General features: G+C 40.7%; 2 protein-coding genes across 3 annotated transcripts in view; one reads left to right on the top strand and one right to left on the bottom strand.

The window, feature by feature from the left end:
• Positions 1-2,693, top strand: part of LOC148420965 (nuclear distribution protein nudE homolog 1-like) — a 6,209-nt gene extending 3,516 nt beyond the window's left edge. Inside the window, exon 9 of the mRNA XM_088419800.1 lies at positions 943-2,693. Within this exon, the coding sequence (XP_088275926.1) occupies positions 943-1,036 (94 nt within the window). The 3' untranslated portion in view covers positions 1,037-2,693. The remainder of the gene's footprint in view (positions 1-942) is intronic.
• Positions 2,670-27,709, bottom strand: myh11a (myosin, heavy chain 11a, smooth muscle). 2 transcript variants are annotated; one of them, XM_088419797.1, is made up of 42 exons: positions 27,631-27,709; positions 24,835-25,200; positions 24,588-24,744; positions 21,956-21,983; positions 18,620-18,719; positions 18,466-18,492; positions 15,833-15,925; positions 15,625-15,688; positions 15,345-15,443; positions 14,991-15,134; positions 14,702-14,797; positions 14,399-14,517; positions 14,156-14,308; positions 13,896-14,069; positions 13,641-13,814; positions 13,394-13,508; positions 13,017-13,210; positions 12,071-12,192; positions 11,916-11,985; positions 11,675-11,835; positions 11,337-11,445; positions 11,107-11,238; positions 10,708-10,914; positions 10,446-10,583; positions 10,249-10,372; positions 9,995-10,166; positions 9,504-9,716; positions 9,223-9,367; positions 8,917-9,123; positions 8,721-8,825; positions 8,486-8,638; positions 8,169-8,417; positions 7,866-8,078; positions 7,499-7,711; positions 7,251-7,412; positions 6,838-6,966; positions 5,702-5,790; positions 5,507-5,630; positions 5,216-5,424; positions 4,730-4,838; positions 4,473-4,645; positions 2,670-4,279 (listed from the first exon to the last, which is right to left on the bottom strand). In XM_088419797.1, the coding sequence occupies exons 2-42, from the start codon at positions 25,174-25,176 to the stop codon at positions 4,153-4,155; spliced, it is 5,934 nt and encodes a 1,977-aa protein (XP_088275923.1). In that variant the 5' UTR covers positions 25,177-25,200; positions 27,631-27,709; the 3' UTR covers positions 2,670-4,152. The 2 variants fall into 2 exon arrangements, with proteins under 2 accessions (XP_088275923.1, XP_088275924.1); XM_088419798.1 differs by lacking the exon at positions 18,466-18,492.

Genomic DNA, 27,709 nt, shown 5'->3' with positions numbered 1-27,709 from the left:
CAAAATGTCATAATGTGTGATATACTACGCTTGTATCAAGAAGTCAAGAAGCACTTCATGCACATTTCATTGGTAAGAACGCGATAGCTTATAATCTTATAATAATATATCTATGACGGCTACTCTTTTTAATTTTTAAAATTTTTGAAGTTCACAATGTTTCGTCCTCAATGAATGGCTATGAAAGCCTTATGCTATTTTTTTTCCTCCTGGTCCCTATCCCCTGCCTATTGTATCTCCACAGTCTAGTTTTACGTTTAATATCCCTATTCACCACTAGGTGTCAGACACTGCACGTTGGAAGTGTCTGGTGCTACGTGTCCCTTTCAGGTTAGAAAAAATGTGGCCCCCACCAACTTTTATTGAAATTTGCCCATCCTTGGCTTAACCTGCAAATTATATATAATAGATTCAATATTGTTTATTGTAGCGCACCTCAGTGGCAGAGCCTGCATGGGCTCCAGCTTCCTCCCACACGCCAAAAACATTCCTGGCAGGTGTATGAGAGACAATTTAGAGTCTAAATTATACTGAGGTGTGATTGGGCGGGTGAATGGTTCTTTGTCCCTGTGAGCCCTGCAATTGGCTGGAAATCAGTTCACTACTGCTCGAAGCCAGCTAGCCAGCGACCCTATTGGGGATAAGCGGCAATAGAAAAGAGATTATTTATTGTATTGCAGGTTAATTTATTGTTTATTAACAAAAAATAGTTATGAAATACAAATAAAAACAATTGCCTATAAAATCAAGATATTGAGGAGCAAATGCATTTAGATTATTTTCAAACACACGTTTTATATCTACATAGTGTTTTGTTTTTTTTCCCCTTTCTCACTTACTGAAACCTTAGATCCTTGTTGATTTTGATGAGTCATGACACTAACAACTTGCACATGATGAAATGTGTGATACGGTTTGCCGCATGCTTTATTTGTCTTGTAGTTTAGTGAAGCGGTTAGAGTTTGGACCAGCACCCCCGCGAGGTGTCTCTCAAGGTGGGCAGTCTCCCCAGGGAGGAGTCAAGATGCTGCTGTGAGGAATCCGCACCTCATTTCTTCGTCTTGCACCATACCAACCAAACTTTGAACTTTGAGCCTGTTGAACCTGAAAACTACTTTCTTTGCTCCTCGCTCCACATGATTTGTGGAATTCTGCTGCCTCAGACATACTATTATCACACCATATCATGGGATGCGGCACAGTGTTTCGTAAGCTTAACATCCACGGTCACTCATGCCCATTTGGTGAGGAGTTTCAAAAAAACCACTCCATTACTGTTGACTTGCTGCCTGGATGTGATGGATCAGTCTGATGTTGTAAATATTACAGATTGTACACTTGTGCATCCGGAAATTATTCATAGCGCTTCTCCTTTCAAACATTTTGTCATGTTACTTAGACCAGTGGTTCTCAATCTTTTTTTTTTAGTGACGTACCCCTGTGAAATATCTTTTCAGCCAAGTATCCCTTAACCACTGCAAAGCATTTTTTGCTTTAAAAACAAACAAAAAATGTTAAAACATGCCCTCAGTGTCTGTTTTATTAAACTTTAGACCTTTTCAAACTTAATTTGTATTGGACACAAAAAACAAAGTGTCCTCTTTTGGATCATAGAAGAAATCTGTTATCAAAAAAGAAATGACTTAATTATAAATACAATTTTTTTTCAACAAAAAACATCAATATTAAGTGTCAGACCTGTTCTCAAAAAGAAATCATTCTAAATAAATATTTGTCCACAGAAAAATATTCAATTTAAAGTTTCCTCTTTTAGGATCATAGTAGAGATGTGTTCACAAAAATAAATCATCAACTTGACAGGTAACAGTCGGTGGCACATGACAAGTTGGGTCAAACCATTCTGGGATGGGGGAGAAGTTTTTACAATGATGAAATTAAATAACCTACTGAACATAACATTTGTTTTATGGACTTATATTTTCCTGAAACAATAATATTGAAGGATTTTTGCATGTTTGCTTAGCTAAAATCTCATGTGCCCCCTGAAGTTCCCTCAAGTACCCCCATTTGAGAACCACTGACATAGACCCTCATTTCAAAATAGAATCCTTACTTCCCCTCAACATTCTCCACATTACTCCTAATAAGGACATAGTGAGTGTGTGTGTGTTTTTAAATTAACAAATCTATTTTAAAGAGGAAAAAAAAAACATTTGTACAAGTATTTTACTATTACTACTACTATGGATTAATCGTTGCCACCAGGGTTTGGATTTAAGCCACTGCTGCCTTCCTCCATATTATTAGCTCTTCTTTATAATCTGAAGTGACTCTTTACTTTTGATTAGCACACTCACACTACTGAACACAACATGGTAGTTCTAATAACTGTGGACTCGCACTGTGTGGAAGGGATTAAAGCAATAATAGTTGAGATGCACAGTTTATAGTTTGAGTTGTGTATATTGGAGAACACTTTTTGGTGAGAGATTCTGAAATGGGAATTTGGGTTATACTGGCATATTCAATATGGCTACTTAGTAATCTGTACTGTGATCACTCACTGTACTTGCTGTTGTGTTCATTTCCCGGTGGCCTTGTATTCATCTGATGCACTACACCAAAATCTGAAACCTCTTGGTTTGCAGTGTTTCTCCTGTTGAACTTTTTCAGTTTGACTTGTGAATTTACTGACCTCTGCTGAAACATTAAAAGGACAACCTTTTATTTTTTTTTTTGTATACAATTTTAATTTTTGTGAAAGTGGTTCAACAAGTAGCAAAAAGAAATTGTGCAATGTAAACATCAGTTGGTTACATAACTGTATCAGACTGTGTAGGGCATAGGTGTCAAACTCCAGTCCTCGAGGGCTGATGTCCAGCACGTTTTCTAATCCCCTCTCTCAAACACATCTGATTCAAACGATTAGGTCATTAGCAAGCTATACGTGATTTTGAAAAGTTCTAATCATTTGAATCGTGTGTTTGAGAGAGAGGGTTAGAAAACATGCAAGACACCGGCCCTTGAGGACTGGAATTCGACACCTGTGGAGTATGGTGATTAACAGACAAACTTTAGAAGGCAAATTGGACTGCTGGCTGTTGTCCAAAATGCAGCAAATCGCACAAGGGTGTCACCCAACCCTTTGGTTAGCTTTTACATAGAAGAGTATGGAATACTGTAGTTATCATACAAAACTGTAATAGCCGAGGACTAATTGGGCTACAAAAAGTAGACTGGGTGTAGACGACATCTACAGTTCCAATCTAATACAATGTCAACAGCAGTCACAGGCAAGAAGACAACCGTAGCTGTAGTAGTTCTACATTTACAAAAGGTGACAAACTATCCAAAGGGAGTATACAGTATTGGCTCGACTGGCGGGGTAGTATGGTAATTAGCGGCACCTATTGTGCACAGAATGTTGCATTATTAGTCATTCAGTGCAGCACAAATTGTGTAAATTAAAAAAAATGGCGCAACCAAATAACCCCCTTGGTTGGTATTTAGTTAATCAATTTGATTTGTGGCAAGAAAAAGTGCGCTGAAACAACAGTACAGCTGAGCTAACTAACTACTGAAAACGGCAGAAAAATACACACTTTCTGGCTCCTTGAAAAGAAACTCAACTGGATTGAACTACACATGAAAAGTTCTTGATAATTAACCCTGGTTCTATTGCTGAAACATCAAAATGACCAGCACCAAGGATAATCAAAATTTTGTTCAAATGCTCGTACAAAATGTGAAGAGCACAAGAGGTGTATGTGAGGTTTAATCAGGAAAATGGTTCTCACAATTTTGGACTGGACTCCAGAGCAACTAAAAACCCTGTCATATCATACAAATTTGGATTTCGAATAGTTTCACAAGATTTATACTTTCACCACATTAAGGACCTTTTGAATATGCATTCCACATACGTCCAGCTCTCCCATAAGTAAATACAAGAGAACATCTCTGCATGGCAGAATATGCATTATCTAATTTAAATGTCAATCCAACGTGTATTCAAAGCTACGTGCACCTAAACAAAACCGTGTTTGACTTTTCTTTGGCCAGGCAGTGTATATTTTCACAAAAAGGTGAATTAGGGCGATGGTAGAGGGAAAAGCATAAGGTTAACCTCCATCTTCAAGAGGCAGAATAGTCAGCAGAATCTGATTTTGTCTTAGTTGATATCGACTCATCTCAGTCTGCTGACTTTCCATTGAAGTCACTTTGGGAGTCCACCTCCTCCTCAGACGCATCGTCAACCGCCCTCCGACCTCCGCCCATACGCCGAGGTGCGCTGCCGAAAGAGGGCTCGTTTCCGCGCCTAAGAAGTCACAGGCACAAGAAGGAGCGGTGTCGATCGTGCAGTTGCGCTCAATAAAGGATGAGTGATTTCTATTTTTCCTGTGTAAGATGTGTTGGTGCAATTCAAATGCAGGTATCTGATAACTTTGCATCCATTAGTGCAAAAAGCAACAAATAAAAGTTATTTGCCCGTGACTTGTAACTATTCCTACCTGAGTTTGCTCTTGAGAGAGTTGACCTCGCGGCTCATGGCATCGTTGGCCTCGGTGGCTTCATCCAGCTCCCGCTGAAGCTTCCTGCGGGCCGCCGTGGCTCGCTGAGACTCCTCCTCCGACTCCTCCAGCTGCCGCTTCAGCTGCTTCAGGCGAGCGTTTGCCTTCTCCGCCTGGTGGGCAATTGATTAGAAGGAGCATTCAAGAATGCGTCACTTCCTGAGTCATGAAGTTCCTTGTGAAAAATCGTGATCTACCTGGTCTTTGTACTGTTCTGCCTGTTTCCTTTCATCCTCAACCTGCATCATGAAATCCTTGAGCTTTTTGTCCTTCTGGCGCACACTCTTGGCAGTCGCCTGCTTTTCCCTAAAAAGCAAGACAAAACCTTGATGTGATTCAGTTCTAACTGAAAAGTAGCTCTGCAAGTATTTGGCATTGGACTGGCAGAGTTTCAGGTTCGAGACATGATGAAGAAAGAGACTTGAGGATAGTTCCTGGAGAAATCCATTTTTGAGGAATAATGTATTCTGTTTCAGCAAAGAACTGTCTTTTTTTTCAAACATATTTCTCTCGCTTGTTTTAAGATCATATATAAAACATCACCAATTTTAAGGAGCCTACGATTCAATTCAGGGGTGTTTGAGCACTCCCCACAATGGGCTGGAAATGATGGTGCAGCTGCAAAAATACTTCCTGAATGAACATTATAAAATTGTATGACATTGGCTTTAGGGTTTTCCCACCTGTTCTCCTGCTCCAGCTGCTCCTCAAGTTGGGCCACCTTCGCCTCCAAAGCGGTGATGGAGGATTTGAATTTGGACTTGACCTGGTTCTCCATCTCAGCGAGCTTGGCCTTCATCTCCTTGTTCTGGCGCTCCATCTGCTGTCGAGCGCTCTCGTTCTTCTGAGAGGCCGAGCGCTCCGTTTGCAGCTCGTTGTTGATCTGATCCACCTGAGGAGAGAATACAAGTTGCCACCAGCTACACCGACAATTTGGTGAGCATGATGTTGATGTGATGTTGTTCCACGGCAACCTGCTGTGAGCTCTTCCTCAGCCTGTCGTTGAGGATCTCCATGTTGCTCTGTTCTTCCTCCAGCTCCTCCTCCAACTGGGAGATCTTCGCTTCCAAGCGACGCTTCTCATCGGACAAAGCTGACCTACGCACCAGAAGCACAAGTGTAGTCAGATGGGATCAAATAATTCTGAATAAAGTCAAAGCATGACTTACTTTCCGGAGGAGTTGCTCGCCAGCTCATCTGACAGCTCGTCCCTTTCAGCTTCTGCTTGCTTCCGCGCCCTCTCAGCAGAGGCCAGTTCCTAAAGAAGGACATGAAAAATGGGTTGCTTGAAGCACCACCACTTTTAAACAAGTTGACGTCTTGTATGGCAAGTCCTTTAAAGCAAATATTCAATATCCTGTAAGTGTGCCGAACTGTCCATGTACCACTATGTTCTCTGTTCTCACCAATATGACATTTCTGTGCACTAATAGAACATCTAGGGTGCACTAGTTGAATAACAACACTAGTTCAGTGATCCAACCAGAGTACGATGCTCTACCACCACATACAAACGCACACACAAACACAAAACGTGCAGACTTGTCCTCAAAGTATATATGCTTTGTGTGCAAATAACCAAGCCTCTATTTGACACCAAGACAGTTTGGTATGTGAATACATTTATGCAAGAACATTAATACTGTATTTCATTATTCATAGTTACATTTCTGACTGATCTTTGGTTAAAACAAACCTTTGTAGAACGGTAGCGTTTTCAACTATTCCACTGTATGTATATTTATGATGGGGCCAACAAATAGAAATTGCTCATTTTGACTAAGATATTGGTTTTTGCCCCACCCCCAAAATAAGAAAATCACAAGGGGCCCATAGATGAACAACGATGCACTCCTAAAGACAATTACAGTGTTCAATTTACCTACTGCACATGTTATTGGAATGTGTGAAGAAACTAGAGTACTCACACAGTGACTGCAGTAGCTCAGATTCAATCTCTGGACATCGATACTGCCTGACGGATACGCTGGCCAAATGACTACCGGGCCATATGTATTTACTTTCTGCATGGCGAACCAATAAAAGCGGTTGTCCCATAATTAACCAGACTAGTCAAATTCAGACCAATCTATTAGTTAATGTAACTAAAATCGGTTAAACCAATTAGACTGTTAATTTTTACCATGAAAATATTTTTAAAACGGCGTGCTTCACTAGTTGTACGAGCAGCATACAGATGCCCACTACTGCGCAGTTTTGCCTAGTCGTAATTCTCTTCATTTTACGAGTGTGCCAAATTGGTCAAAAAGCTTTCTTTGGTCTTGTCGCCTGCCAACACTGTTACCTCCTGCAGCTGCATCAACTCAGCCTCCAGGCTCTTGGCTTTCTTCTCACTCTCCTTTGCTGTAGTCAGCACTTCCTCACGGGCAGCACGGGCATCTTCCAGTTCCCTCTGGAAGTCTTTCATTTGGGCCTGGTGGAAAAGGAGATTTGCACACCAGCATCAGAATAGATTTTTTTTTTATTTATTTTATTTATATACATGTACAAATGGGATAACCTGGGTAGGATAAACTGGATTTTTTTGACTGGACAGTTTATGTCAATTTAGACACTTTTCAAATTGGAATGGAGGAAAGCTGTTGCTTGTGTCCTACTGCTGTAGGTCAAAGAAAGAACTAAAACCAGCAGTCGATAGAATTTGACACGGAAAGGCACAAATACGTTTAAATCTGAGGGACATTTCTTGGGTCTCACCTGAAGCTTTCGGAGCTGCTTGATGGCTTCATCTCGTCCCTTATTGGCTGCATCAATCTGGCCTTCCAGATCTTTCATGTCTGTCTCCAATTTCTTCTTCGCTGCTGCTGCTGAGGCCCTCTGCTTACGTTCATCCTCAAGCTCAGTCTCCAACTCACGGACCTGCAAGGAGAGCGAGGTGAGACATAACCGAGCCGGAATCACTTAACCCTAACCCACTGCAAGGGAGACAACCGTGTTTTGCTCACCTGCTTGATCAGCTGTCTCTTCTTCTCCTCTCCCATTTCATCGCGTCCTTGCAGATCCCTCTCAAATTGGGCCTTCAGAGCCTGCATATTAACCTCTAGGCGCAGTTTGGCATCCTCAGCTGCCTGCAGCTCATCCTCTAGCTCCTCTAGTTGAGTCTTCATCTCCTCCACCTGGGCCTCCAAGCCACGCTTGGACTTCTCCAGCTCATGGACCTGACAAAACACAGCATCAAATTTACAACCACAGGATGATACTTTTTTTTTTTTTAATCTTGCTCAGGGAGCCAGCTGACTATGGGTGGGAGCTGCACTATCAGCTCTGGTGCATTAAGTGACATTTTAAACTGAAGTTGATTCTAGCTCGTACATTTTTCCCAACATCATCCTTTGAGCTGATCAGATCCTCCATCTCCACCCTCAGGGCCTTGTTGGCCCTCTCCAGCTCTTCTCTGGCATCCTGGGCTTCATCCAGAGCCCTCGCCAGAGACAGGGCCTTTGTCTCCTTCTCCCTGGCTTCAGCTTCGGCTCGATCTCTCTCCTCAGCATATTTACTAGAGACAGACTTCTCCTCCGCCAGCATCTGGAGGCCAAACAACCACAAGCAAATGACGCAAGATGTCAAAGCTCTGACAGCTCATCATGTACGGCAACAGTGAGAACTTGGACAAACCTGGTCAAACTTCTTTTGTTTCTTCTCAAGGTTTGAAACATTCTGCCTCTGGTTGTCAAGATCCATCAGTGTGTCCTCCAGCTCCTGTTGCAGACGGTTTTTAGTCTTCTCCAATTTGTCGTAGGCAGAAGCCTTCTCCTCAAACTGAGTGTTGGCTGCCTCCAAATCTCTCTGCAGGCGCTTCTTGCTTTCTTCCAGCAACTCAGTGTTCCCACACATTTCCTCCAACTTTTTCTTTGTGTCCGACAGCTGTCAAAGAAGAGTCAACATTTTTATTCCATCTCCAACATCAGTCTAGAAGCAAATTCTTCTCTGACCTGCATATTGAGGGCGGAAACATGTCTTTCAACGTTCCTCTTGGCCTCCATCTCCTCTTCGAGCTGCTCCTGTAAACTGTTCTTGTCATCCTCCGCCTGTCGAAGCTTTGTAGAGAACTGCAGCTTCTGACGTGTCTCCTCGGCCAGCAACTCCTAAAGGCACCAAGCAGGTCAAAGGTCAGAGCAAAACTCTGCCGCTTCCTATTACAATATTGGGTTGCTTCTACAAAGTAACCTGTGCATCCTGGAGTTGAGAGCTAAAGCTGGAAACATCTTTGTTCAGTTTAATGATTTTGCCCTCAGCTTCATTCAGCAGGTTTGTTACACTTTCCAGTTCAACCTGTGGGGAATTAAGAGGTAATTTTAGGGCTTTTTTTTATATCACAGTTTCACAGTTTTTAGAGCATACAGAACTCGGAAAAGGCAATTACATTGATCTTAGAGCAGCGTTCTCCCAGTTCAGACTTCTGCTTCTCACTGTCATTCAAGCGGGATTGCAAATCTGTCACTTGACCTTCCAACTTCTTCCTCTTGTGCTCCCCGTCTTGTTTAGCTTGAGTGAGCGAGCGCACCTCCATTGTTAATTCAGAGGTTTCCTTCTCTAGGGTTTGTTTGGCCTTCTCCAAGTTGGATTTTACCTTGTAGTGGAGGGACATTTTGGTTTTATTTCAGTCCTACATTGCACAAGTCAAGTACATCAATCAAGTTTGTAATGTGTTTAATAATAGAACTGTTACTCGTTTTGATTGTTCAAGTTGCTCTGTGAGCTCCTCCACAGCCTGGGTGTGTTTCTGCCTCATTTCATGTATCTGGGCTTCATGGGTTCGGTTCTCCTCCTCTATGGCTCTTTTCAGTGAGGTCACCTCCTGCTCACGTTTGGCTCTGCAAAAATAAATAAATAAATAAATAAATAAATAAAAAGTCCATTTACAAGGAAAACAAGTCAAAATTCTGCTTGTTAGCTTTGTGTCTTTCTTTCATTGTTTCATCATATGTTTTTGCAAAAAGTATCTGTGACCTGAGTTCCTGCTGGGTGGCGGTACTGTCCAGGGTATCCTCGAGTTCCGATTTAAGAGCCTCCAACTCTTCTCCCAAGTCACGTTTGATCTTTTCTGCTTTGTTCCTGGCTGCTCTCTCAGAATCGAGGTCTTCCTGCAAGTCAGAAATGTGGCCCTCCAGCTCACGGATTTTCTTTAGAGCGTTGTTTTTTTGAGCTGTCTCATCTTCTAATCTATATAAAAGAGGAATGTTGATTAATGCACTACAAACCTAATTAGAGAAAAACATTCAAATGTATTTACCTAAAATAACATTCAAAATTATTGTGATACACGAAAGGTGTGCTAATTGGCCTTTGTGTAGGAAAATCAACGTGCATCAATCGCATTTATGTGAGCTGTCGCAGATCATTTTAGATGGCTGTGGATTTCCAGAGATATTGCTTTGTTATGATTTAGCTCGTGTTGAAAAACGGAAGTTCTGACAAGGAAACTCATCATGAGACTTTACCTGGCCAAGGAATTCTGTAGCTCCTCCTCTTTCTTTGCCAGCTGGGCTTTGAGATCAGCGATCTGAGCCTGCAGGTCCGCTAGCTGCTCCTGGAGATCATTTGACTCGGCTTCTAACTTACGCTTCACTTTATCCAGCTCCTGACGAGTTTTTTCCTCCTTCTTCAGTCGGACTAGAAGTAAAGTAGAAAGTCAGTGAGCCGACAAGCTATCAATCATAAAATAAGTCTGAATTGTAATATTTCTAGTGTTTACCCTCCAGTTCTGAGATCATGGACTCATGCTTGTTTTTCAGTTTGGTGAGATTCTTTGACTTCTCCTCCTCTTCCGCCAGATTGGCACTGTAGTCTGCAACCCTCTCCTCCATTAGCTTTCTCTCCTACAAAATAAAAATGCAATGTGTCTAAACCAAGTCACCTTAACTTCATTATGCCCCCCCCCCCCCCATTTACCTTCAGCAGCTTGTTGTTATGATCTTCCATCACCAGGATTTCATCTTCAAGCTTTTTGATCTTTCCTTCACACGTAACCTTCTCAAGCTGCAGCTTTTGGCGCGCATCCTCCTCCTCTTCTAAATGCTCTTCCAATTCCTACGATAACAAGGGAATACCCAGATGTTGCACACACTTGCCTTCCGTTGGATTTAGAAAGAGTAATGGAGAATAACTGACAGCAACAATGACCACAAAATTAAAGAGAAGCCAGATTCACTACCTGCATCTGCTGTTGCATCTTCTTCTTTTCTACTAGCAACGTCTGAGAGCGCTCTTCTTCTTCGTCGAGTCTTGCCTCCATCTCATGGAGGATTTCCTCCAGTTCCTGCTTCTTGGCTGCCAAGCGCACCCTCATCTCCTCAGCTTCCGCATACAACTCAGTCTCAGCCTGAAGCTGCTCCTGCAGTGCATTTCTCTCCTCCAAAATCTGAAACAAATTGCCACCCAGAATCAGTCAACTTGAGCAATTTAAGTGGAGCATCCCTGTGATTGCGTTGCAGCTTGTCTTGGGATGGATAGGGAATTAAAAAAAAAAACAAAAACAAAAACTATGGACTGACAGTACATCACAGAAGAATGGGAAGTGGATTTTGAATGTGATTCAAATCGATACATTTACCGCTGTGTGCTTCAAGGTGATCTCGCTGAGCTCCGATTCATACTTTGCGGCAGTTTCTTTTGATTTCTGCAGCTCTTCCTCCTTGAGACTCATCTCTTCCTCCTGACGTGTCACTTGCAGAAGAGGCTTAACCTTTATAGGAGGAAAGTGATGTCAATACAAAACATCAAGATCCTCAACTAATATAGGGGAGAAGAACCTGTATTGAGTGGACCTATGGACATGCTGACCTTTGTGAAGAGTCTCCACCACTGCCAGTTTCTAAGTTTGAGGTAGGCGGCACAATTTCTCTGGATCACTTTCATGGCTGTGAGTTGTTGCTGCCTCTTAGCAAACGCCCTTTCAAAGATCAACAAAACAAAAAAAATCATGAATGACAAATACATGGATTACGCACACCCATTACCATAGATTGGTTGATGTTACATGGTCTGACCCTGCATACCCATGGCAATTTGTTTTTTTTCAATTCGTTACAACTGCATGCAGTCTTGCCTACACATTTAAGTCATGCTACAAGTCATGGAATGGGAATCCTGTGCGAGAGCTTGCATGTGCACAGACGTACTTTCTGGCCAGGAAGCCTCGAGCTTGGGCCTGGAAGGCAATAATAATCACAGTTATCTTCAGGTCTCTCTCTTCCTCCAGCTGGGCCAAAACTCCTGTGCGGAAAAATATCTTGCTCTGTCCAATTCTGTACAGATTCGGATCCAGGTCCAGATGTTTGATCTACATCAAAAGATATTGATAATTGTCACTGTCACCTAAAATTGAAAGCAGCAATTTTTGAATAAATAACACTAGTGCACCATGAGGCAGCAAGCTTGTTTTCCATCCATGAAACCTTTGGGAATAGCACTTGCCGCCAGAATCTCATAGCTATAAGAGAAAGAATATTTCAATACAAAATGCATCTAGTGGCACAGCAGAGGTTAGCAATACAGATCCGTTGGATCCGACCCACCGTTGGCGAAACTCCTGGAAAACAATTCGATTTGGGAATCCTTGTCGGCAGATTCGAATGCCCTCCAACACACCGTTACACCTGAGCTGCTCCAGAACCAGGTTGGCATCCAGTTTCCCTGCCTGAGGAGAACATTACTTGCAAGAGTTGACAAAGAGGGACAAATGCATATTTTAGAGAGAAAGAAAGATTTTCAAATAATGGAAGCCACTGTGCTCAATGGGACCTTTTAAAGCAGCAGAAATTTGTCTGTTTCCGTCCCCCGATTTGTGCCTTACGACAATACTGTCTCGCAGGTCTACAGGCAATTCCCTTTGATTCTATGCTAGGTGTTTGAGCTCTGACATGTAACTGTGGGACCTTACATAAACAGGTGTGTGCCTTTACAAATCATGTCCAATCTACTGACTTTACTGCAGCTGTAGAAACATCAAGGACGAAGAATGCACCTGACCTCAATTCTGAGCTTCATGTCAAAGGTTGTCGTATAAATGTGATTTGTTTATTTTCTATTTTTAATAAATTAAAAAAAAAAAATCCAAATTGTCATAATGGGGTGTTGTATGTACACAATTGAGGTAAGATATTCATTTAATACAATTTGGAATGAGACTGTAAGATGTAGAAAAAGTGAAGTGCTGTGAATACTTTCCAGATGCACTCTATTCTCTTGATGAAGACAAAACTGGGCTCAGAGGTTGCTGTGGTCACTGAACTACGAAGAGATGGAACTGTAGACGCCCTTGGGAAAAATTAAGAGGGGGTGCTGCTAAGGAGTTCAAATCTGGCACCTAGTTTTGTAATGACTTTGCAATGATGAGAGGTATCCACAATCACTAGTTATTAAGGCAATTCATAACAAATGGCGCACTATTCTGTAACAGCAATCTTAAGTACCTATATAATAATTGAATAAATTCCACGTTATGTACATGAGTTTCTTTACCCTTTTTTCATGGTTTGGAATGATGCATCTGACAAAGTTGGGCTGGGTGTTGTGCAGTGTAGTCATGAGTTTGGCGAGGGATTCCTTGTAGAGTTGTCCCACAGTGCGGAACATTCCCTTCTTGGTCTTTGAGCCACCTGCCATTGAACTGTCTGACATCTTAGCAATGGTGTCAAGACCCACCACTCGGTCAGCTGAAGCACACAACACATCAGTCGCAGAATCACTAGCAGGAAACAGTGCATTTGATCACTATTATGGACTTGATATTATCGACACAATGACATGTACGCAAATCAAAATTGAACGTCACTACATATTAATTAGTCATCCGCTAAAACAAGAATTCGGCAAAAAGGGTATGTCAGCGATCTCACAATCTTTCCAGAGGTCTTGCACAAATGAGCTGGAGGAGTTGTTGAGCAGTGCTGTGACATTGTCATTCAGAGGGTCCATGTTCTTCGTCAGCCAGGCTGTGGCGTTATAATCAACCTACAAGCAAGCAATATTGGTTTCATTTTATTCAGCAATCCTGGAACAACTTTTCAGTCATAAAAAAAAGCATAACCAAAATCAGAGCTCATCCTCAAAGAGTATATCATGCTCTTTTTCTCTTATACTCACCTTTCCGGCATAGTGAAGAATGGAAAACTCTGTCTTGTCTTTGAGTTGTTTTGGCTTTGCAAATTTAACATGGTTGCCTTGAGTGCTCATGAGTTTTTCCACAAAGGAGACGTCCGTAGCTTTGGGGAACCAGCACTCTTCATCCAGCAAGGCCAGAATGCCTGGGGGATTGTTCTGCAAACAATGTGTCGTGAGTTTCGACTTACCACATGAGGAGGACAAAAAGCGAGTTGTCATTGTTTGGGGGCTTCTTACCGGCCTCTCAATGAGCTCTATGCAGGGCTGCAAGTCCAAACCAAAATCGATAAAGTTCCACTCAATGCCTTCTCTTTGGTACTCCTCCTGCTCCAAGATGAACATGGTGTGGTTGAAGAGCTGCTGAAGCTTCTCATTGGTGTAATTGATGCACAGCTGCTCAAATGAGTTATCCTAAAACAACAATGAGCCAGAGCTGAGGATGTCTATTGTCCATTAAAGGGTTTACCTCGTGACATTTGGGGTTCATACGTTCATACCTCAAATATCTCAAAGCCAGCGATGTCGAGAATACCCAGGAAGGAGGCACCTTGACGTTTGGTCTTGTCCAGGGCTTTGTTGACTCGGCCAAGGATCCAGCGGAACAGGCGCTCAAACACGGCCTTTGCCAGGGCTTCAATAGCAAAATCAGCCTATGAGGTGAACACACAGACAATCAATTTCATTAAATGACATACATTTTATACCTACTTTCCTATCAATGCATACTGTGGAGTACCTACCTGCTCTTTGGTCTGGGCTTTCTGCACCACCTCTCTGCCAACTTTGATTCGAGGTGTGAGGATGGCACGAGTGAAGTCTGTCACGTTTATACCCTGCAGGTGACACACCTTCTGGGCCGCTATAGAGAGGAGGAATACGTATATTATCCAGCATGATAACAGCATGTTATGTTCTTGCCGCTTTTCTTTTGATCTTATTTTATCTTATTTTTTTCATGTCTGCATGTCCTTATTTTAGTTTTCAAGTGGGCTGTTAGGTAAAACAACACACACCTACTCACAGACAAAAAAACTGCATCTAACCTGTGTTGTCAGGCATGGTGGCTTGCTCCTGGTTCCTTTCTTTCTTAAACTCAATGTTTCCCAGCTGCATGACTGTTGAACACACCTTCAAGATGTCTGTAGTAAAACAGCAACAGCATTGGTGGTAAGCAGGCAAGCAAGCACACATCCATCCATCCATCCATCCATCCATCCATCCATCCATCCATCCATCCATCCATCCATCCATCCATCCATCCATCCATCCTCATCCATCCATCCATCCATCCATCCATCCATCCATCCATCCATCCATCCAAATTCGTGATACCAAGTCGCTCCTCATCCGTAAAGCCCATAATGGTCATGGCCTCCATCGTCTCCTCGAACATCTCATCATCCTGCTGGCCTGGGATCTGGACGTGGCCCGCAACTAAGAAGCGGTAGTTACTGAAGGGCTCCAAAAGAAGTTCCTCTGTAATGATTAAAAAAACAATTAATTAGATATGTCTCTTTTAAAAGTTTTCATCTTATGTTCAAAATATCATGATGTCAGTAATACACAGGGTTAAAATTACCAACAGAATCATTGAGAGATATGGATATGGGACATTGAGTAATGATTTGAAGACAATAGCATCCCTGTCCCCTATAACATCCGCAAAACACATTTTAAGTACGTTACCTCGAACTTTGTCCTTCGCACCAGCAATCATATAGTAGAAAATATGGAAGGCTCTTTCTATTTTTGCCTGTCTTATACACCGAGACTTCTCCAGGAGGTCTGAGAATTCATTGTTTAAGGAAAACAAATGTTCAAGTTCATCCTCTGTTGAACTGTGAAGATGTCTTTGTTAGATGTTGTGTGTTGCCCACTCATATGAACTCTAAAGGGCTAACAAGCTGGAGCGTGCACTCAATAAGTCTTCATTTTTTCTGTGCATATAGTAAAAAATGAAGGATACAGGTCTCAATATTGGCTCCAACAATGTAGCCTGTCACATCAAAGTTGATTCGGATGAATTTGCCCTGCGTGCAAAAAATGAAAAAAGGAGCTCGGATAAAACAATGAGTCTTACAGAAAAGATATCGACGAAAAAGTGAATGCAGTGTTAATTCTGATTTTAAAGAGCTATTTTAATCATGACACCTAATGTGTGAGGGGAAACTCACAAATCGGGATGAGTTGTCATTTTTGATAGTCTTGGCATTGCCGAAAGCCTCCAGGATGGGGTTGGCCTGTAGGAGCTGCTTTTCTAGCTCTCCCTGGTGACAAGAATGCATTTACACAATTAGTGTCCACTGATGTAGAATGCGAATGGGATTGACAAGTAGGTTTCCCAGAAAATAATTTATGTGTATCAATAAAAAGAACAATAAAGACATGAAAGCTTGAAGAATAAGTCAAAACCCTTCTTGCAAATCTCAAACTACCTGCATAAAGTCAACCTCAGAATTCCAGTAAGTTATGTAACCAACATCTGACCTGAGGTTAGGAGGCAAATGAGGGGAAGCTGATATATAAACAGATAAGGAGGTTAGGTTGGTTCAGCGGAAAATAACATTACCAAGCACATTGCTTTTGAGGAATCCTCAAGTGAATCCAATTGAATGTGCATGTTTGCATTTGTTGGAAAACTATATATAATGATACTGATCCAATTAAATGATTTGAGTTTTCACAGTAGCAACCCTCAGCGTCTTGTCGCAAGAGTACAATCACATATTTGAGGTCGCTTGAAAAAACCTGAACACCAAAACCACAATTTGGGATGTTTTCTTTTACTGCCCTTTTCAATCACAAGCTCATAGATGCATCATCATTTTTTTCTTTAGGGAGCCGCTGGTCTGTAGGCACATGTTTGGAACCAGATAATTGGGAAATTAGGCAGAACCCTCCTTCGTGTGCATTGAGTTTATCCACCTGATTGAAGGGCTCTGTCAGCTTTGAGGCAAGGTCAGACCATGTCAATCTTGACTTTCCTGTTTCAAAACGGTATCTACCAGGCTAAATGGCCGACAACTATCAGATGGGAAGAGGAGTGAAAACAGCTGTACTGTAGACTGACTGAAAATAGTGACATGATAGTGATGGAACACGCGGAAGACGGTGGGTAGATCCTGTAGAGCTGAAAAGATTGACAAGATACAGACCAGCTGATGTACTGAAGATCAGAGCTATCAAAGCAGAAAGGATTGTCTTGTTCATTTAAGCTCCCGGGATAAGTCACTGGAGAAGAGAAAATGAGAAATACAGCAGAGCAGAGCAGCAAGAAAGAGAATGGGATAGCTCACAGCAAGACTTTTTTTGTATCAAGGTTTGCTGAATATTAAATCTAGTGAGTGTACAGAAGCGAGCCGAAACAATAGTTTTGCTCAGGTGAGGCCCATGGAAGCTCACCGTTCACATCAATACAGCAAAAAGAATCAAGTATAAGCAGTAAAACTAGTAGCTACAACATTGAACTAGTTCATAAACACTTTTATTAGAATGGGGAAGTATTTTTACTTACTACATCATGGAAAAATCTTATTGGGTGTGTGAATAATGTGCTCTTCGATATTTTTTGGTGGGGTGGGGATGAGTTTTTTTGTTGACACCTCTGTTGATCTCACATCAGTATGTCCGTTGGTGAGTGATATCGGGCTTCTATTTCGCCAACCCCCCCAAAATCTGGCCAACTAAGAGGTGAAACACTGTTTAACCCTTGACTGGGCACAGCGGCCGCTTTTGGCTGATAGTCTTAATAGGCAAAACGTCCAAAAGCGTCCATAACAGCCATTGCTTAAATTCTAAGGTATACCTAAAATTCTTTGAAATCCTGAAAATTCTTGCTTGTTTAGGCAAATAGAAAAGCATGTACCTAATAAAAGCCATTCTTGCCTGTTTGCGTTATCGTTTGCGAGCGTCCACCGTGCCCAATAAAGGGTTAAGGCTAATAACTCAACAATCCAGTGCTACATTGTTGTCAGTCTTTTCACATGCTTTCAGGAATTTTTCAATCATAATTTATTTAGGAATAAATCTCTGAATTCACTTTACAAGGCCTTTAGCAATCATTGGATTAGTGCTGTCATGAGAACCATTCATACTATGCATCAAATGTTGTGACTGATGAGTGTGTATACAATTGCAGGGTAGCTCCGAATATATATATATATATATATATATATATATATATATATATATATATATATATATATATATATATATATATATATATATATATATTTAAGACAGCTGACAGTGGGCGACAATTACAAACCACAAGACCAAGTAAAATGCATCAGGTCAGAACAAACAACTCTAATGGAGACGTCGGTTGCAGAAAAGGAAATCGGATGAAGAGGAAGAGGCAAGGAAGAAGACGTGTTTGAGACATGAGAAGAGTTGATGGGCATGCTCACACTGTGCAGACTGATCGGTGAGAGACCCTTTCACTGCTGAGAGGAGAAGGCCTTGTCTCATCACCACCAACAATGAAAGGGTGTTCACTGAAAATGTTTGACACCAAACCCAACACAGTAAACCAGCAACACTAGTCGACTCTCATTGGGCATTCTGGAGACTTCACATGTGACTACCAAGTACTATGCTCATGCAAATCCACTCTCACTGGGTAGCACAGGGAAAACTAATGTTAGGGGAAACACTCTTTACCGTAATGATTTGAACCTCAGTGTAGAGCAATAGATGCCAAAAAATGATTCTTTGGTAACTGAGTGACACTATCTTCATGCACTTTTCAATCTCAGGAAGAAACAGCACACACAAAAACACACTCCGGGCATTCCCCTTTACTCACGTAGGCAAACTGTGATCCTGATTGTTGCTATTTGGAGGAAATGGCGATATACAGAATTAAACTGTGCAGCATCCTCAAAACATTAAGAGTGAGGGAACTGGCTAACAGACCCTTACTTTTCATTACAGCATGGTTACTGGGCATGCATACTTACAGCACTGCTGTCCTTCTTGCCTTTGTGTGACGAGGCCACTACGGCCAAATACTGGATGACTTTCTTGGTGTTCTCCGTCTTGCCAGCGCCAGACTCCCCGCTGAGGATGAGAAAGACATCAAGGCCAGACAGTAAAGAAGATTAAAAAGGAAAACTACCTCACTAGAAAACAACAGTATCATCCTGACAAAGACAACCCGTTAAAGCTGAGTCTTAAAGCGGTTCAGGTGCTTTTAAATACAAGCTCGCGTTCGTCCCGTTTTTCTCCATAAAATGTGGCCTGTGATCTTCGATCCTTCATCCTTGAGTTGAACAATCCCAGAACCACCAGCCAACCAAGTCATGGCTCCATAAAAGGCATGGGAGAGTCTGCGTTTGGGCTTGGAAGCTCGGAGAGCATTCAATCTATTTTTTTTCCTTTTCTCATCTGGCATGGACCCACAACATCCAGAATTTTGCTGGTGAGTGCTTGATGGTTTCTAATAGAACTTTTACCTCCATATGATCCATCAAATGGAATTCAATGATCCATTTTGGATTGAAAAACTATCTTTGCTTCTTACTTTTACAGTAATTAAATGAAGTATCAAAACTGTGAAACACTTCACTCCACTTACAAGACACATAATAGAGAAAATGCTGAAAACAATATTTTTATTTATCCATTACAAGAAACTAGATTAGGCAAACCATCATGCAGATTATAACATGCAAACATGGTGTTTGGCATGATTTCTGTGAGTTTCTATCATGTATTACACATCTTGCGTGATTTAAGCCGATAACACCAACAATGAAGTCATAGCCTTGAGCCTCATGCATTCTTTCATTGTGATGGACCTGCGGAATGGGGGCCATCTTTAGAAAAGGGGCGCATATTCAATGGATCTCAAACCATGACCTTTCATCCACCTTTTAATGTAACCAACTAAACAAATAAATTAAATAAATAAATAAAACAATGTGCATTTATTTCTATAGAAGGCCTACCAGCAAGCTTGCTAAACACATGACTAATTTCATTTCATCAGCTTTAGCTATTCAATGGAATTACTTTCTTTTGACTGACAAGGAATTCACCCTGTATCCGTCCAAATGAATTAACCCTACAGTCTCTGTATAGTTCTTCTGCCTTCAATTCTCTGTTAATATTGTAATTATTAATATTCCATCGATTTGAACTTCTTCAATGTTTTAACAGCAGTAACAGTAACCCAATGTGTGACCATCTCAAGAAAAAGTACTCATTGAAAAAAATTATTTCCTGCCTAGCACTTTTTCTGAAAAAGTGACCTTTAAGGTACACTCATGCCTAACACCATGCTTGAGGCACAATTTTCCCCACAATCCAAATTTACCTCCTCCACTATTGTTCAAGTGTGCAGATTTCCATCTTTTCTGATGCACTCAGTACTCACATGCTGAAAATTATAATACACTATATAACACACATGCGCCGAGTTATACAGTATTGTTGAAGTAATTTTCAAAATTAAAAGAGATATTTCATATTAATAACTAACACTCAATTTACAATCTTTGCAAAAGGATAAAACTTTGACTCTTCATGATGGAGCAGGTCAAATGTGTGTCTTAAGTGTCTTAACAAGAGTTTTGAGATTACCCTGAATATTTTTAAAATTTTGCATCTGGATTATATAGCATTTTCATCACATGTATCTGCTTGTGTCTGTCTCTGAAATAATACATTAGTCTGATTCATAAAACATTTAGTTCACAGAGAGCTATGACTGTGAGAACACACATGAAGCAAGTTCCGTGATGGCTGTTATAAAAATGACACTAAATAGTGTACGTACATGCAGCTCATGTAGACACGCACACACACAAACATGCGCGTCATACATGACATTCCATGTACTCCACCAGAAACTTTTCTGCCATATAAGGACCTGATTGCCTGCTTAGCTTCAGTGCAGTTGTAGTTTTAACTGAAATGGTAACGCTGACTGCTGGGACTTCACTGGGAAAGAGTTCAGCTCTCGTGTCATTCCATGTTATCAGTTTCAAATATTTGAAATCACACGTCAGATGGATTGAATTTTCTTATACAGTATTAACTTAACATTGTGCATCCCAATCCACACTGATGAAATCCCCTCAGTGCCAAAGCTATTTTCTAACTTTCCACACACATATACTGGGATGTAGACAACCAAACATTGCAACAAAACCTGGAAAGGGTGTGCCAAATGAGGAAGTGATCTGATTTTGATCAACATTTATCCAGCATCCTCGCATCAGTGCTGCAATAATGGAGGACAGGAAGTCTGGGTGGTATTGCAGCAAAAGGTGAAGAGCTCTTCCCCTTGTCATTGCATAGAATGCTGAGACAAGGGCATTCGAATCTTTGGTTGTGGCACCCTGTGTGCAGTTAGGTATCTGAATGAGGACTTTTTGGGGGATTATACCATCAAAATGGATTTGAAATAAAATGATCCAGAATGTGTTACAAGTGTCGCCTTTTAGTCTTAAATTATAAGAGGCTTTATATATATATATATATATATATATATATATATATATATATATATATATATATATATATATATATATATATATATATATATATATATATATATGGTTTTTTTTTTTTTGAGAGCATATAGCAGCACCTAAAAAAACAGCGTTTGCACTGAACTGAACATTACATTTGGGGCAAAATCTGCGAGACAGCATGTCTTTAGATGGCCAATTCAATAGCCAACAAAATGCTTGAAGGGAATAAACAAATAACATGGAGGCCAAACTTTAGGGAGGCTAATCTGTTTTTCCAATCTAAAGTTCAAACTTCCGGACCAAGGGTTTGAGGGGAAAGTCAGGCGGCAGTCCTTGGGGAGCACTGCAGTCACTTTAAAGCATTTCCGACGGGACTCTACAGCATAGACAGTGCAATTGCAGTCAAATAAGAAGTTTCATCATTTGTTTTATTAGTTTCAGACACTTTGATGCACGTGGCTATTTTTTTTCTGTTTTAGACAAAGCTGCAACACATAGAAATGCTAAACAAAAGAATTAACAGTTGAAAGTTTTTTTTCTTCTTTTGTTAATAATGATACCAATTTAGGAATACTTATAAAATTTCATTTTTATAGATAATAATCTTATTTATAGCCAGCACGTCGAGGAGAGGGTGATGGGTGGGGATGAGGGGCAAACGTTTTCACTTCCCCAGGAGGGGCTTCAGAAAATATAATTGAGAAGCACTGAATTAATGCAAGCGTTTAGTAACAAACTTTTGGCAAAGCAAAACACAAGCACACAACGATCCAGGGTAATAAAAATAACAGTAATAAGAGCCAGATTTGCACTTACGTGCAGAGGATGGATTGGTCCTCACGATCTGCAGACACAAAAATTAAAAAATACAATGAATTTTAATGTGTTACAAATGGGCAAAATATATGTTTTTCCCTGATACCTTGTGTTTAAACTATGGAGAGCCTTAATGACAATCATCCTATAATGAGAAATAATATAGAGTACTAGATATACTGTAAGTATACTTCCTGGGACAACAGCCTGAAAAAATTCACACGAATTCCATGAGCTTGGAAGGCTGTTGTAAAAATGCAGCAAACGAGATCTCAGTTATGACTGAAGAGTTTCCATGGCTTAGTCAAAGCTCTGCATCACTCTACCACTCTCCATGTAAACTGTGAATATTATGGCACTGTATATAAAACATTGTGCACTTAGAATTCATGATAAATTCTATTGTTTCTTAAAAGAACGTCAAAGCAGCTGTGCCTTAAATGTGGGAGTTGTTGGTTTAAAGAGATGATTTTTTTTTAGCATTGAATTGTTTTGTTTCAAAATGTGAAGAGCTTCTTTTATACTGAAGTAGGCTTTCCAAACCGTATGTTGCATAGGCTTTCATACCATCTTTCCCACCATTGACACTTGCTTATACTCATTAATGTCAAGTATGAGCTGGATCTTCTCTTCTTGTTCCTCCTGGTTTAAGCGAGAGGTAGAGCACACTCTGGACAGGCTGCAGACATACCAGCTCATATTTTGTTATCTTTAGACTGTGAATGTCTGATGGTGCTGAAGGGTATGGTGTCTATTTTCAAAAATGTTTCCAGATTACGATACCAGTACCTGTACTTGGATGTGTATTTAAAAGTTGTGCTGGAGAAAAAGATGCCACAACATCACATAAGTGCAAATCTAACCAATGAGATGTTTGTTTCATTGCTGTAGCTGTTAATATAACAACAAACCGTAAAAACTCACTGTATACATACTGTACTTGTGAAATGAGTCTATGATAAAAGGGAATTAATTGTTACTTCTTTAAACTGTTTAATGTTCCAATAGAATGCACATGCCCAGGAATGAGAAGCAGATGCAGGCAAGAGAAACATTACTAAGGCTCATTGATTGCTGTGTTTTTTGGAGGAGAAAGTGTATTATGAGTATGCGACTTTGCGAAAGAAACAACGTGTCAACTCACAATGAGCGGAAATCTAAAAACAATTTGGAGCACACAGTTGGACAATCAACATCAGTAGTAAATAATTCACCTGTGGGCAGAACCATTGTCATTGTTATGAATACTGGGTTTCCATGGGGCCTGATTTGATAGTGAGAGTGGTGTATTGACACCGTTTTACATTTTAATGTCCGTATATGCCTGTTTTTGCCCTCGTTATTCATGCTGTTTGAATAGTCTTCATCAGATGAGCGGTCAAAATGATGAATGGATGCATGTTTTGTGGCCTGCCAGCATTGAACGACATCGTGACAAGGGCGAGGCAGCACATAATAAGAGGTGCGGTTTCTGCAACCAAGGCAATTTACTTCCTGGTTCGAAATATCAGTAGCCTAAAACTCCTAATAAGAAATTAAATTGCCAATGTGCCAAATGTAATATATATGCACATAACACACTGTGGAAAGTATAAAATATTATGTTATATAGTTTAGGTATGGGGCAGTACTCAATCGTGTCGTAACAAAGTGTAACAAAGCAACATCTCTTTTAGTTGTATTGTTTTGGGTTTTAATTCTCTTCTGACAACAGAAAGAGCAAAAAATGCATTTTAGGTTTCCGCCTAAAATTTTTGGTGGCTGAAAAGTTAGTGCATTTATAATTTGCATGATATAGGCTCTTTAAGTTGTCCTTTAAGGACACTTAATGATTCGCAACTATAATATGTAAACAAATCATCTTAATTACTAAGGTTGCTATGAGGTGCTCTAATGCGTGCATGTTATCTGTTTGCTTTGACATACAACATAGCCAGAAGAGCACAGATCCTACTAAATTTACCATTCACGCTAAACAAGCACTTTTAAAAGCATGCCAATAGAATTTGATGAGATTTAAATGAGTTTATTAGTTTCCCCACAAATATAAACATGCAGCAGTTATCATCCAAATGAATAATTTTGGCTGAAAATGTACCCATGCATTTTGAAGTCCCAATCTATTTGCCCTTTACTTTTTAATGTTTATGTATTTATTTACTTATTTACTTAGGGTCCAAAGGAGCAAAAAGGAATTCCACACGTTTACTTCATATATTTTTGCATGCCAACCAGCTAGGATTGAATGAAGGAAGGACAGGCTGATGGAACAGGAAATACTTTATAGACCCCCGCCCGTCTCTCAACATAGATGTCAACTCCTCAGAGAGAAGGCCCTCACGTCAGCGAGAGATCCAGCGGGCACGACCCGCTGGGCCCACACAAAGCCGATTCCATGGGAAAGCGGCCCATCGCAAGTCACACTATGGCTGAGCTAGCTTAGATTCATTTACTGTAAGCACAGCGCTGCCACCAACACTACAGCCACCTCCACGAAACACTGAACCTCAAATCGGCCGGTACATTGACAAAGCTACTGCCAAGACACTTTGGATGGGATTCTCACCAGTGCTGTGCGGGTATTATCTAAGAAACGGCTAGGCTTGGTGAGACACTGCAATAAAGACCATACCTTGCATCATGTTTCTGTAGGCGTTGTCTGTGATGGAATAAATGTGCGGGGGAACTTCATGTCGCTTCTTCCCTTTGTACATTTCAACGATCTTCTCGGAGTAAATGGGCAGCATCTTGTAAGGGTTGACTACCACACAGAACAGTCCCGAGTATGTCTGGGAGCAGAAACCACGAGGAAGCATGAGATGTTTGCGCGTCTTTCTATTCTAGTGTTTTTGGTTGGATTTAAATAGGAACATACTTACATAAATAAGGCCCGAGAAGTACCTCTCACGTATGTTGTGCAGGACCGAGGCCTCGTTGAGGCACGTGAGCTCGGCCATGTCTTCCACTTTGCTGAACTTTGGTGGGTTCATCTTCTGGATGTCATCCTTGTTGACTGTCACCTTCTTGCCATTGTCAGCCAGCTCCACCAGGACCTCGTCGCCATGCTCCTCCTTGATGCTGGCGGCCTCAAAACCATGTCGCTCAGAAGGGATCCACACCAGTTTCTTGGCCGCCCAGTCGGCCTGGGCCATGGGGCTGTTCAGGAAGTCCTTGTCAACAAAGAGGAACTTCTCATCCTCGTTGGGGCCCTTCTTGGACATCTTTGGATCAGGTGGGGAGGCCAACTGGTGAAGCAAATATAAGACCAGCATTGGAATTAAGACAACATATTAATGAAGCAGAAAATGTGAAATTGTCTTGCAAAAGACACATTTGGTTGTGCATTTTGGTATGATAAGACCGTATGGGCAAAAGAGCAATGGTGTTCCTTGATGGTCTTTGTCCTATCAGTGTTTCAACATTTCAATTCAATCAAAATCCACTTTCACACAAACCCAGTCAATTTCCCCTAGATGTGAAATTGACTGTCATTTTTTCAAAAGTGACTTGCCTGAGAAAACTCCCAAAACAGATAAGCTCCATTACATTTATTAACTCTTAAGTCATCATTTAATTGACAACATCCATATTTACCCCCCTCTTTCATCCTCTGTCTGTCTGCTTGGAGGGGGCTTCGGTCTCATGTTGTGATGACCATATAAGGGCCCCTTCTCCGGAGCAAGACTCTTTTCTGCCTTCTTCCTAAACAGCAAGGCAAGTGAACTCCCAAACAAAGCCCATATAGGGAATAATATGTCTCGAGCTGCCCAAAATGATAGTAAGGCAAAGAGCTAGAGAGTTGCCTGAGGATATAAGAATCTTGCTTTATAATAGTCCCCGGAGAAACCCATTTTTATATGCAACAGTCACTGATTAAATTATAAGAGCAATTCTGGGAGAATGTAAAGAACTTGATACGTGTGTATATAACACTCATCTCTTATCACACTTCTTTGGTCTAGTGAGCATGCGAGCACTCGCATTATTAAAGTGTCGAAGGAGATTGGCCTTTAAACTCGCAAAGATAATTTAGTGATTCCAGGATTATGAGTGTAGAGTCAGCTGTCCACGGGTTGCTGCTTCAACCTCTTTTCCCTCCATCTCTCTATACAAGACTGGCACTCTTAATTAGAGTGGGAACCATGCAGAAAAAAGCCCCATAAGCCTTCTGAGAAAACAGAACTCGACCTCAGGGACATAGCAAAACAAACCATCCAAAATGATGTACAAATATTAGCGGGAGACAGAGACAATGTCTACAGAGCAATCAATGGACACGCTCATCAGGAAGCAAAGATGATGCTTTGACTTGATTACGCCAAACACACTTTTCCTGTATGAGCAGCCTGCTACTCACACTCTTGAACACTCCTCACCACTGTGACTTGCGATAAAGCCACCCCATGCTCTATTGTGTCAACACAACCAGTGGACAGATGTCTGAAATAGAGTTGACAGGATTATCAACTTCTAATATGACTGAAGGGCCGATGTAGCATTTTTCAACACTTACTTTAATTCGTCAATAATTGATGTATATACAGTTTAACAACACACACACACACACACACACCCACATATATATATATATATATATATATATATACAGTATATATATAAAAATTAGTTAAGCACTGTATCTTATTGTAACTGCAGGACATGGGTACCAATATTATTGTTTTTCAAATTTAGTAGTGGTGCAAATTAGGATATTTTGACCTTGGTGAAGTTCAACTGAGTATGTTTTGTTGCTTTAGGATATCTAATGATAATAATAACAAAATAAAAGTAAAAACTATACTTCCTTATCCAGTCGGTCTCAATTTCACATAGTTTAACACAAATAAACAAACTTGAATTTTGTTTACTGAAATGAATATTTCTGTCAAAAATAAATGAAAATAGAAGTCAACCCAAGGGATAAAGTGACCCTTGTAATTGTGTGGGCTTCGGGTCCTGTGAAGGGTTTCACTCATTTCCTCTTCTCTTTTTTAACAACTTCCTGAAATTTTTTAATAAAACTGAAAACAACAAAATCTAAACAGCTGTGTGTATAAGATTAGGATTTATAATTATTCATTAATGAGCGTCTGACACTTCATTCAGTGGGGATTATTAAAATTTCCTTCGGGCTGCAATTTGATATGAAAATGTTAGTTACAGAATTCTTGCAAAACTATTTGTTTTATCCTCAGGGCATCAGTCTTTAATCAGCTCAGCAGTCTTGGCAAAATTCGAGTTTCAGGACTGTAACATTGATATTGCTCTTGTCCAGTTCCAACGGTGGTTAAAAAATGCAGGGCATTCTTTAACTGATGATCATTTAATGTATTGTCATCACACTTCACTTATGATTGGCGTAGTCACATTGCATTTGAGCAATTACAATGTTCTTCCATTACTCAAAAGTGTCACAGATCAAATAGAAAACCCAAGTTTTTTTTTCTCTATTGAATACATCCAGTTCTATCTTTCCTGAAAACAAAAGAGTCTCATTTCCTTGACTTGTAATGAGGGCTACTCATTTTGTCAACCGAGTGTGCAAAACAGTGTTTGATGCCAGCAATGCTCAATATTGTACAAACTTATTGTGCCTTAAACGCCTCTCAATCAGCCCATTTGACAACCTTGCAAAGCATCATCAGGCGAGCTCTTGTCATGCAGTCTATACTCACTTAAAGGGAAGAAAAGGTGTGCTGAGGACAGCGTTGGATGCGAAAAGCTGTCAAACTACAAGATACTCCCCACACGAAC

Source organism: Hippichthys cyanospilos, chromosome 7 (assembly GCF_059441005.1).
Source record: "Hippichthys cyanospilos isolate Australia breed blue-spotted pipefish chromosome 7, RoL_Hcya_1.0, whole genome shotgun sequence".
NCBI lineage: Eukaryota > Metazoa > Chordata > Actinopteri > Syngnathiformes > Syngnathidae > Hippichthys > Hippichthys cyanospilos.
This window is presented reverse-complemented; position numbering and strand designations above follow the sequence as displayed.